Source organism: Emydura macquarii, unplaced genomic scaffold, assembly GCF_026122565.2.
Source record: "Emydura macquarii macquarii isolate MOO-44397 ecotype Brisbane River unplaced genomic scaffold, CSIRO-AGI_Emac_v2 contig_719, whole genome shotgun sequence".
Taxonomy (NCBI): Eukaryota; Metazoa; Chordata; order Testudines; family Chelidae; genus Emydura; species Emydura macquarii.
Genome location: NW_027130856.1, coordinates 9,651,808 through 9,664,473, shown reverse-complemented (window position 1 = coordinate 9,664,473; position 12,666 = coordinate 9,651,808). Strand labels below are relative to the sequence as shown.

The window sequence follows — 12,666 nt, the reverse complement described above, 5'->3', positions numbered from 1 at the left end:
ATCTGTTCTTAAAAAACTCCAGTGATGGAGTTTCTACAACCTCCCTAGATAATCTGATCCAGTACTTAACTATCCTTATGTTTAGGAAGTTTTTCCTAATATCTAACCTAAACCTCCCTTTCTGCAATTTAATTCCATTACTTCTTCTCCTGTCCACAGTGGCTAAGGAGAACAATTTATCACTCACCTCTATATAAAAAAGTATGACTGTTATGTTCCCCCTCAGTCTTTTCCTCTCCAGATTAAAAAAAAAAATTTTTTTTTCAGTCTTCCCTCATTGGTCATGTTTTCTAGACCCTCAATCATTTTTGTTGCCCTCTTCTGGACTTCATCCAATTTGTCCACATCTTTCCAAAAGTGTGGTGCCCAAAACTAGACACAATACTCCAGGTGGGGCCTTATCAGTGCTGATTACTGCGGAAGAATTAGTTCTCATATCTTGTTTACAGCACTCCTGCTAATACATCCCAGAATGATGTTAGCTTTTTTTTTTTTTGGCAACAGTATTACCTTGCTGACCCATATTTAGTTTGTGATCTGCTATAACCCCCATATCCTTTACTGCAGTACTCCTTCCTAGGCAGTCATTTCCCATTTTGTAATTGTGCAATTGATTATTCCTTCTTAAGTGTAGTACTTTGCATTTGTCCTTATTGAATTTCATCCTATTTAATTCAGATCATTCCTTCAGTTTTTCAAAATCATTTTGAATTTTAATTCTGTCCTCCAAAGTGCTTGCAACCACTCCCAGCTTGGTATCGTCCACAAACTTCGTATGAGTACTCTCTCCGCCATTACCCAAATCATTTATGAAGATATTGAATAGAACCCAGGACAAATCCCAGTGGGATCCACTCAACATGCCCTTCCAGCTCAACTGTGACTCATAACCACTATGAGTATCATTTTCCAGCCAGTTGTGCACCCACTTTACAGTAGGTTCATCTAGGCTATATTTCCTCTAGTTTGTTTATGGGAAGGTCATGTGAGACAGTATCAAAAGCCTTTCTGAAGTAAGATATATGACATCCAGTGCTTCCCCCACATCCAAAAGACTCGTTATCCCGTCCAAGGATATTAGGCTGGTTTGACATGATTTGTTCTTGACAAATCCATGTTGACTGTTACTTATCACCTTATTTTTTTCTAGGTGCTTACAAATGGATTATTTGCTCCATTATTTTTCCAGGTACCAAAGTTAAGCTGACCAGTCTATAATTTTCTGGGTTATCCTTATTCCCCTTTGTATAGATAGCTACTGTATTTGCCCTCCTCCAGTATCTCTTCAATCCTCCATGAGTTCTCAAAGATAATTGCTAATGACTCAAAGACCTCATTAGCCACTTCCTTAAGTATTCTAGGATATACTTCATCAGGCCCTGCCGACTTGAAGACATCTAGCTTGTCTAAGTAACTCTTAACTTGTACTTTCCCGATTTTAGCCTCAGATCCTACCCAATTTACACTGATCTTCTAGAACATAAGAACGGCCATACTGGTCAGACCAATGGTCCATCTAGTCCAATATACTGTCTTCTGACAGTGGCCAATGACAGGTACTTCAGAGGGAATGAACACTAGAAGTAATCATCAAGTGATTTTGATGTGATCTCTATGTTAGTCATCTGAACACTGCTAACTTTTTGGCGAAAATGTAAACAAAAAAAGGCACTTTGGCCATTGCTGCATTTTCTGTTATTGTCTTTCCCTCCTCATTAGTAATTGGCTTATCTTGTCCCTGGTCTTCCTCTTGCTTCCCATGCACTTGTACAATGTTTTTTCTTGTTACCCTTTATATACTAAGCTAGTTTAATCTCATTTTGTGCTTTGGCCTTTCTAATTTTGTCCCTACATATTGTGTTTTTTTTTAAATATATTCATCCTTTGTAAATGGACTTAGTTTCCACTTCTTGCATGACTCTGAGTTTCAGGTCACTGAAGATCTCTTGGTTAAGCTAGGGTAGCCTCTTACCATACTTCCTGCCTTTCCTACGCATTGGTATAGCTTGCTCTTGTGCCCTTAATGTCTTTTTTAAAAACTGTCAAGCTTTCCTGAACTCTTTTTTCCCCGTAGACTTGTTTCCCACAGGATCTTACCTACCAAGTCTCTGAGTTTACTGAAGTCTGCCTTTTTCAAGTTCATTGCCTTTATTCTGCTGTTTTCTTTCCTACCATTCCATAGAATCATGAACTCTTATCATTTCCATGATAACTTTCACCCAAGCTACCTTTCACCCTCAGATTCTCAGTTAGTTCCTCCTTCAGAATCAAATCAAGAATAGGTACTCCCCTATTCACTTTCCCCACTGTCTGTAACAAAAAGTTGTCTGCAATGCATTCCAATATCTTGGATAATCTATGCCCTGCTGTATTATTTTCCCAGCAGATGTCTGAGTAGTTGAAGTCCCCGATCACCACCAAGACCTGTGTTTTAGATGATAGGGTTAATTGTTTAAAAAAGTCTCATCCGCCTCTTCTTCCTGGTTAGGTGGTCTACAGTAGACCTGTACCATGACATCATCCTTGCTTTTTACCTTTTCCTTACCAGAGACTTTCAGCAGGTCTGCCTCCCAGTTTTATCTCTACCTCAGTAAAGATGCATCTGTATACATTTTTAATATACAAAATATATAATTTTAATATGCTCCCTTTTTTCCCCTCGCTGCCTGCAGAAAGTGTACCCTTCTAAACCAACATTCCAGTCATGTCAATTATCCCACCAAATTTCTGAATACCAATTGTGTTGTATTTGTAATTATTCACTAGTATTTCTAGTTCTTCCTGTTAATTTCCCAAGCTTCTTACATTAGTATACAGACACCTGTTTATTAGATTTCCCCTGTAAATTCCCCCTGGTCTCTCCTTTGTGATTTCCCATGTTCCCTTCCAGATTCTGACCCTTCACCCAACTCTCTACGTTTTGGACTTACCTGTGGGCTCTTGTCTCCTGCCCATCAAACCTAATTTAAAGCCCGCCTCACTAGGTTAGATAGGGAAGATACTCTTCCCCTTCCTTGACAGGTGGATCCCATCTCTACTCAGCAGTCCTTCCTCTTGGAAAAGGATCCCATGATTGAGGAAGCATAAGCCCCCCCGGCAACACCATCTGTGTCTGTCTCCAGGCCTGCCATCAGCAATTCCGGGCCCCAGGGTAGAACAGTCAATGGCTCCTGCCCACTCCCCCCACCCCCCGCCCCAGAAAGAGATGGGTGAGGTTTATGACCATGGGTAGTGGGTGAAGCTTCACTTCAGCGAGACTAGCTCCCCATCCCACCTCTTCCACCTGTGGTGCTGCCCACACTCCACCCCAGGCCCTGCCCCCTCCTCCACTCAGCCTGCTCACCGCCGCATCCCTCCCCACCCCATCCCCGCTCAGTCCCCCTCCTCTCTTTCCCTCCCTTCCCCCAGGCAGTGAACAACAGCTGAGGGGCTGAGTGGGGAGGAGGGAGGCGGGTGTGGGGAGGGGCAGGGATGCAGAGTTGGCTGAGTGGACGTGGACTGTAAGTTGGCCCACAGGCAGAAGAGGTGAGACAGGGAGCTAGCCTCCCCGAGGGGAAGCTTCACCCGCCATCCATAGCCCAAGGCCCTTTTAAAATCACCGGCCCATGGGCAATTGCCCCCTTTGCGCCCCCGTTAGCGGGCCTGTCTGTCTCGCCCTGGACCCTTATCTTTGACTGGAAGGGCTGATAAGAACCCACCTGCACTCCCAACTCCTTCACCCTCGCTCCCAGAGCCCTGTAGTCAATTCTGATCTGCTCAGGGTCACACCAGTACCATAAGTGAGCAGCATGGGGTACTACTCAGAGGGCCAGATGACCCTCAGCATTCCTTCCATAATGTCTCATATACTGGCCACTGGCAAACAGCACCACCTCCTGGTATGGTAGGTCAAGTCTGCGAATGGATGCCTCTGTTCCCCTTAGAAGGGAGTCACCAAGCACCATCACCCTTCGGGTCCTCTTTGGAGTAGTAGCTACAACCCTCCCAGCCTTGGGGGTACATGGCTTCTCCTCCTCCACCTTTGGGGGAGATTCCTCATCCCTCGTTGCCAGGATTGCATACCAGTTTTTTATCTCTACAGACAATGGGTTGGGAGCAGGGATGGAGCACTGCCTTCTGCCAGAAGTAACTGGCATCCAGATTCCTCCCTGTGAAGGAACAATTCCCTGTTCCCAAAATGCAATGAAAGCACCTACCATGTCAAGAGGTTCTGTGCATTTTAATATTTGTGCATTTTAAAAAATGGGAAGGCACGTGCCACCAATGCAAATAGCTCATTTCTGTTACAGAAGTATCTATTACAAATGCTTCTTGCTGGAGGCTGGCATTTCTCATCAATAAATGACTTAGATATCTTAGCAATTACATCATGTCTACAGTTATGAGCCACCATAAGGATGAGCATAGCTGAGTTTCTTTCAAGAAAAGATGGAATGACTTCTTAACCTATCCCACCTCTCAGAGAATTGTCTTGCATCCTGCACATGTCCAGTTAGTGACGTGATTCTGATTCAGTCCATCCCTATAACTTGATTGAAACAGGCAGCTGAATATGTTATGCATGTGACCACCTGAATGCATAAACAGCATGCACAGAACAAAAGTATTTATGTTGCTGTATCAATATAACTTCATTTTAGTCATAATTTATATTTTTGATGTAATTTTTGGCCTTGCTTATTAAGTGGCAGCTTTTTGTAGTCCGTGACTGATTTTTCTATCAACTAACCCAAAAAAAAGGGTAGAAGTTTTATCCTTTGCCTTTTATTTATAATGAAGAGTTGCTGTATAAATTGGAAAGGAGATTATAATAAAGAAAATAATTCAGTTTAGTTTAGCTATTAGTAACATGACATAGTTTCTGAAGTTAGGTGTAAAATGTCAAGCAATAGATTAATATCTTGCCAGAATCAAGCTCTCAAGTGCCTTAAAGGCTTTATGACAAACAAGCATATGTTTTAATTCAAGTATCTCTTTCAGATTTCTGAATTGGGATGAAAATCTTGATTTAGGCATTGAAGCAAAGGTGTGTGATTCAAAGCAACATAGCGTATGCGTACATTGCAATGAGACTGTGACAAAGCTATGGTTAGAGTAGCTCAATAGATTCAGGCTTGTGCGGCTCAGGCTGTGGGGCTATAAAATTGCATCGTAGACGTTCGGGCTCAGCCTGGAGCCCAGGTTCTGAGACCCTGCGAGAGGGGAGGGTCTGAGAGCCCAGGCTCCAGCCCAAGCCCAAACATCTACCCTGCTATTTTTAGCCCTGCATCCTAAGCCTGAGCCAATTGACCCAGGCTCTGAGACTCAGTGCCACAGGTTTTTTATTGCAGTGTAAATTTACCTCTCCTGATTTAAGCTCAAAGACATGCATGATGGGGAGCAAACAGGGAATTATCTAGTAAAGGGAACTTTAGAAGCTCTGGTTACAAAAATGTTAGACTCTTCCTCACACCACCACCATTCTGCAAAGATTGTGCAATACAAGGAGTAGGAGAAAGTGGGTGGGGGGGGCTCTACAGGGAATTGTTTTGCATGGCATGTTTGCCAATACAGCCCAATTCCCATGTAAAAGACACGTAATGAATAAGAATTCTCCCAAGCGGTAACAACTGCCCCTCCTTAATCTGTGATTACCCTCTGGGGTGGAGACATAGCCACAAGAGCAAATAGCAGCAGTACTACCAGTAATTGTATGAACACTGCTACAAACAGTTCTGGATCTGGTGCATGGGGTGTGCATGTGCACCCATGTTTGGAATCACATAGGAACCAGCACTCAAAGAAGAACATACAGATATATCTGCAGTGCACAAGCTCCACCCCATGGTTGTTATACACCTCTGCTTCTTTAGGACCGGTGTAACAATAAGTGGTCATAACTGTCTCAGTGTTACCTTGAATGCCATACCTGTTTGTTGTGTCCAACAACAAACAGTATTTGTTTCAGGTTGCAAGCTCTTTAGATCCCTGTTTTTCCATTTTGGGAGTGCAGGGCCTACTATAATGGAGCCATGATCTTGACAGGCTCCCATTGCAGTTCACAGGGTTACTTGTTTGTATGATTTAAAAAAAAAATATTGCTGAGGTGCTGCTTCCACCACCTTCTGTTCCTTTGTAGGCAGCCAATCTTAGCACTTGAAAGTAATGCTGGAACAAGCCAAGGGCAAACTTATATCACATTTAATCATTGTGCACCTCGGTCCCTCCTATTCTCCGCCTGTGGCACATAATAGTTCAGTCTCCTATGGGTCTCATTTACTTTGGTCTCATTTCCATTGTTGGGTTTAGTGTGCAGGTGCTAGGTGGTGTTGGTAGCCAGTGATCTACAGGGGGTCAGACTAGATGATCTGGTAGTCCCTTCTCGCCTTAAACTCTATGTCTCTCTAACCTCCTTGACAAAAGAGGGCTGCCACTGACTGGACTCCCCAGAGGGGCACTCTGCAATCTAGGCTGGCTATGAATTGCTAGCTTTCTCATATAGAAGAGGGACACTGGAGGTCTAGCTTTCCAAACTGCTTCTCAGTCTTTTTAAGAGATGACTTATATTGGCTCTATTTATAATTGTATTTGGCACTGACTAGAATTACAAAGTCTGATTTTTGTGGGTGCTGGAGCTCAGCATTTCTGAGAGTCAGACCTGGAGAAACTATGGTTCTATAGACAAAATTTTGCCTAATGCCTTTTAAGGAAGATTGTTAGCTATCATGTTAGTTGATGAAATATAGTGTTTTTTCAGATAAGTGTGTCTCAGTTATACTACTGAGAAATTCTGTCTATTATCTGCTCAGTCTTCACATTAAATAACATGAAGCACTGTTTGTGCTTCAGAGTTAAGAATAATGATCCTGACATATCTATTGATTAAAGCACTAGGAACAATGAGAGCTGTATGACTTCAAAGAGTTGCATTCACCAAACGTGCATATTTGCATCACATCCTCTTTTCGTCTCTTTCAATCTTCTTGCATTATAAGATCACAGACTGAACAGCTGCTTCCAGTTAAGACCACAGACATTTCTGCCACTGGAATGGTGCACACAACATCATTTTGCTAAGTGAAGGAGAAATGGCAACACAGTGCAAATTCATTTAAGGATGGATTGTGGCATATTGACACAGTCCCACATTTGGGGTGGGAAGGAAGTGTGGAGGAATACTATCCCTAGGGAACTCAGGGAGACGTGTCAGGTAATCACAATGCCTTCATAAGCTCTGGGGAGCACATCTGCTGCGCTATCCTTGGAGAGGGCATAAACTGGCAAGACAGCTTTGCTTGTTGGCATGGAGGGGAATTCGGGGGCATGGCTGTACTCCTCCCCAGTCATCAGGGTTCTCGTTGCAGCACCTACACAGGGTCTCTAAGCAGTGAACTGGCTCTCTATCATGTGCGAATTTGCCCCTTAGAACACATCTGACATATGTGACCTAATGGCAGATGTTCATATATTAATTTGATTAGAAACCTATATAACCTTTACTGCAGAAAGAGGCCTTTGATTTCCAAATGAAAACATATGTAAGGCATACAAAGACATACAAGACAATCTTATATGCTTCTACAGGACAAAGTTCTGTATTTATAGAAATACTTACATTTTATACATTTTTAGTTTACAACCAAAGTCCTGCCTCAGAAAGAGAGAAGCCTCTGTAGCTAACATTCCATTTAATAAAAAAGTGTTGGGAGATGGGAATTCCTTCTTTTGATTTGCTTGTGTCAAAGGCAGCAAGTGGTCTTCAGTCTAAATTTGGCTCTTTTTGATTAAGCACCCGGTTTCCTTAGAGCATTATATTTAAAGATTTCTTGGCTATGTGACAGATTTACCTGCATGCAACTCTATTTTTAGTTATCTTTTCCCAAAATATTTACCACCACATACCATTTAAAGTGTTGTATAAGAAAAACCACAATACAATAGCTGTTTTAAAGAGATACATATCATTATGCAACTGCACTAGACATAACTGAGGCTTAAGAAGGTCAATCCTCCAGGTATAATTGACATGTACTTACTGTATAACAAAGCGTTATGAGTCTTCTTATTCTGTTCTACCATTTACTATATCGTTGCACACATTTCATTTACAGCTCACTAAGCTAATTCTGCTTGTTAAATCACAATTGTTTGTAGACAGACAGGGATGGAAAAAGATTTAGAGTCTTGTTCACACTTGTTTGGAAAGTATCGATAAATACTTAAAATGCAATACTTTAATTTAACTAACAGAATGCTATCATCCACAAGAATTGAGAGAATGCAAGCACAGTGAATAGATAAACTGGTAGAGTAGAAACTGGAGCAGATTTGCATCCTTCATTTGCTTCAGACCAACTACATAATTGGGTTAATATGGTGCATTCAGTGGCTGACTTCAACTTGACCATCTAAAGGTATGCCTACATGGCATCTTACATTCACACCGTGGTTTACTGCACACTACGTCACAGTATAGACAAGTACTTAGGAAAGAAGCACAGTTGCTCAGGTTAAAAAGATGTGCCCTGGACTGTAAACTGGAAGAGCTGTTTGTTTTTTGCACACCTTAAGTTTTCAGAGCAACATTTCATTCACGTGCTGTTTTGGATCTGCAGAAGCTCATCTTCATAGGAATAAGAATGCTACAGAATTTTGTTTTTAAAAATGTAGCTTCATGTGGGTAGGTGTTTGCCTATTCTACTCTCTAAGGGCTGGTTTACCCTAGAGGCGGCGGTCAACGGGAGATATGCAAACTACATAATGTAGCTTGCGTATCTCCCATCAACGTACTTTTGTTGACGTACCGCAGCGTTTTCACGGTGCTGCGTCTCCCATCGACACTTCTTCACTCCTTTCGAGTAGGTGGACTAATTGACTCGACCAGAAAGAGCTCTCCACCCAGTCGATGCCACTTCATTGATCCCGGCATTGTAGACATACACTAAGCAGTCCATCCTAGAGTCTGCTTTGTTTTTTCCAGCTCAGGTGTCATCATTGTTTGGCAGAATTAACAATTAATGCCGGGGGGGGTGTGTGTGTGTGTGTGTGTGTGTGTGTGTGTGTGTGTGTGTGTGTGTGTGTGTGTGTGTGTGTGTGTGTGTGTGTGTGTGTATTTCTGGTTCCTACTTGGCACAATGTGCATCTATTTGGTACAGTATTTAGAAGTTACTGCACAAGTGGGGAGGTATTACTAAGTTCACTGTTGTACAGAGAAGCATTATCTATCTTCCCATTCTACATTGTCTAATATTGACCAACCCGTGTGTACTGCCTTTCCAGGCTCCAGGAAGTATTTTACCTACTCTGACCACAGTGTGGACAGATGAAGGCTTGAAGACCAAAATATCACTAGAAATACATACAAGATTGCTTCCCAAAGATAGCCTAGGTTAGGGAGTTTCTGAGTTCCACTAGCTTGACCTGTCCCTCTTTAAATTCAAGTATCAGCCACTATAATCTTAATTCATGGCCTATGTTGAACTAAAAAAAATAACTGCAGTTTAAAGGAAAGACCAAGATTCTTAAAGCCTAGAATAAATATTTAAGGGAAAGCTATCCTGCTCTAGATCTTTGGCCACGAAGGAGCAGCAGCATCCCCAATTAAATGAATAGTATAACCTTAAAAGCATATAAAATCTTATGCAAATTATCGAACTGATCCACAGAGCTGAACTCTGATTATTATAGCTAAAACAATTTTTTTAATCATATGTCCCCTTGGAACTGTATTAGAATACTTACACTAGAAAAACCTGATTCTGTGAGGTACTCTGGAAGTAAAATCCCTGTTGAAATCAGAATAGTTTTGTTCTGAGTTTTCAGCTAGAGATCTTTAGATTTGCCCTTTAAATTCCTATGTATCAAAATTAGCATTTTCTGAATGTGATGCAGTTGGTCCTAATGTATTTTCAGATGACATCTCCAAAGACAGATTAGTCTACAAGGAAGAACAGCAGGTCCCTGGACTGAACAAGCACAACGCCATAAGAATATACATTTCTTTGTAATAAAGATTAATGTACTTTAAAGTAGTTGATGGACTTGGCAAGGTGCAATTTTGTTCCATTTTCCCCCTTTTGAAGATCACTATCTTATTGTCCACATATGTTTACTATTCGCTGGTGCATTGCTATGTCTTACTATTCATTTCTGAAAGAGAAAGATCATCTGTGGCAATTTCCCACTAGAATATATTTAAATGCAAGGCCCATTCTCCCAGATGTCAGGTGAAAAGGAAGGAAAGAACCATTTGATTTGCAATTCAATACAAGAGTAGTGAGAACAGCTCACTCATGCAGTAACTTACCAGCTAGTTAGTACCTATGAGGTTCTTACCTCTAGCAGACATTTCTGCAACAATGACAGATGACAACCCTAAGCTAACAGTCAGGTTCTACAGTTAAAACACATTCATATTGTTTAACAGATATGAAGGCTAACTTCTGTCTGGTATCAAATTGATCTACAGAAAATTATGTTAGAGCCAGATTTTCAGACAGAGACTTTGGTTGCCCAGCTTGAGACACATTTAAAAGTGCCTGATTTTCAAAGAGTGCTGAATGCACAAGGAGAATATTAAGATATCCAGAGAAGACTAAGGGTATGTCTTCACTGCCGGCTCTGTGGTGATCGATTCAGCAAGATCAATTGAATGGGTAGTGGAGACCCAGATGGGCTCTCCAGCCAACACCGGTAATCCAGCTCCCTAAAAGGACTAACGCTGCATTGATGGGAGGGCGTCTCCTGTCGACGCAGTGCCATGAAGACGCCGCAGTACGGCAACGTATGTATGTCAATAGGAGATATGAGGCAGTGTAGACCAGGCCTAAGTCCTTTCTTCACAGGAGAGGTGAGAGATCCGGGGGAAAAAGTATTTTCCCCTTCTCAAAATATTGCCTTCTTGATTTCGTTCTATAAATGTTGCTCTATTTACTGCAAACTCAAAGTGAAAAAAATAAAAGACTTACTGTGCCAGATTTTAAATTACTGAAATGTCACATTATTTTATAAAAAGCTATATTTAAGACATACTGAGACTCGGTATGTGTGAGTAATGCAACCTTTCAGAGTTTGGATAAATTTAATTCTCCATGCTATAATTTCCTCTAGCATTTCGAGATGAAGTCATAGAGGAGAACCAAACGCAGTGATTAATCTGTTCGGAAACCTATGCATTTCTAAAACAAGGTTCTGAGCTATTCATTAAACACAAATTTAAGAATACAATACAACAGCTTCTTCCAACTGAAATGCTATACTTCAAGAGCCTTGGGGAAAAGGATTGCTCAACCAATAAAACAGGTGTTACCTGAAAGTGACAACAGGAGAAGGGATAAGCACTAGTGTCCCAGCACATAAAACTAGGATTGTTTAAGATGCTTTTATTTATTACTTTGTATCAGCTAGGAAAGCCATTAACACACAGTTCTTTCAGTTGAGGAGTAGATAGATACATCTTCATAGGAACCTGGATCACATTTAACATCAAGACATTGCCATGCTAAGGCTGCCACATTTATTTCAGTATCTTTCAAGGCTGAATCTTTACAGCCACACATCCTGACCAGTATCAACACCCCAAAAAACTGATTTAGGAATCAAAATTCCTGGAAGCTATGCAGGATGAGTTACAGCCATACAAAAATGAGAACGGTTAGTAACCCTATTTTTCCACCCAGCTATTTCATTAGGCCAAGAGAAATGTCAGTGTCAAACATACAGCATAATTATTACCGAGAACCTCAGACCTTTAAAGGAAGGCAAGACTTGAAATCTCTTTGGGAAAACACAGGAAGTAAACAACCGACTAACAATATAGATCACAACACTACCAACCCCCTTCTCTTCAAGAATTTTCCCTTCACAAGGTATTTATCAGTCACACATCCCAGTCTGGGTATTCTAGAGGTAGTTAGAGATAGAAAAATAAAAAGCTGTTTAAAGGGACCTTGTGATCATGGTCACAGTGTTAATAGACAGTTACAGAAAACCATGCAAACTGATAGTAGAATTCAAATACTGGAGACACATGGGAATCCTGCACACAAGCTGCACGAGGTAGCTCCCGGAGTTCTCTGGGGGCACATTTTTAGTGCAGAGTAAAAGGGTTCATTTGCATGACTTCTGTAACATACATTGGAGCCAGGCAGCACTAGACTCCATGTGCTTCAGTGGATATTTAACTGAAAAGTTACTCTGAAACTTGGATTGAAATTAAATAAATAAAAATGTCTCTCCCTAACCATGTTGTATAAACAGAGAGAGGGAGAGGTAAGGCAAGAAAACAAAGCTGTAAGGACAGTTATGTCTCAACTTCACATCAGTAACATCAACTAAGCATTTCAAAATAGATTGAAGTTAAAATGGAAAGATATATAGGGAAAATAGAAGATGCTAAAAAAAGATGATGTACTAACCTATGTGTGTTTGAGCCATAACATCGGCTAGCCTGTGTGCAGCGCCACTGCCTCCACTCTGTGTCGAGGAGGAAGAAGTGGTTGATGTGGTAGAACCATGGATCGCTTGACTGATCCAGTGTTCCATGTTTATACTGCCCTGGCTTGAGGTGGGAGTTCCCTGGGAGTCGCCCTGTACAGAGCCTTCGTCTTCTGAACCAGAAGAGGTATCTAATAATTGAGAACAAGCTTCATTATTTGTGATGTAAGCGCATGATGTCTCTGCTTCTTT

The 12,666-nt window shown here is 41.4% G+C and overlaps 1 protein-coding gene across 9 annotated transcripts in view; it reads right to left on the bottom strand.

Moving 5' to 3' along the window:
- The window catches only part of DIP2C (disco interacting protein 2 homolog C), a 483,513-nt gene that overhangs the window by 159,025 nt on the left and 311,822 nt on the right, over window positions 1–12,666 (bottom strand). For 8 of the 9 annotated variants that reach the window (XM_067542679.1, XM_067542671.1, XM_067542674.1 and 5 more), the window contains one exon: window positions 12,396–12,605. The exons of the other annotated variant lie outside the window; for it this stretch is intronic. In XM_067542679.1, the coding sequence (XP_067398780.1) occupies window positions 12,396–12,605 (210 nt within the window). The remainder of the gene's footprint in view (window positions 1–12,395; window positions 12,606–12,666) is intronic. 9 annotated transcript variants of the gene reach the window in all.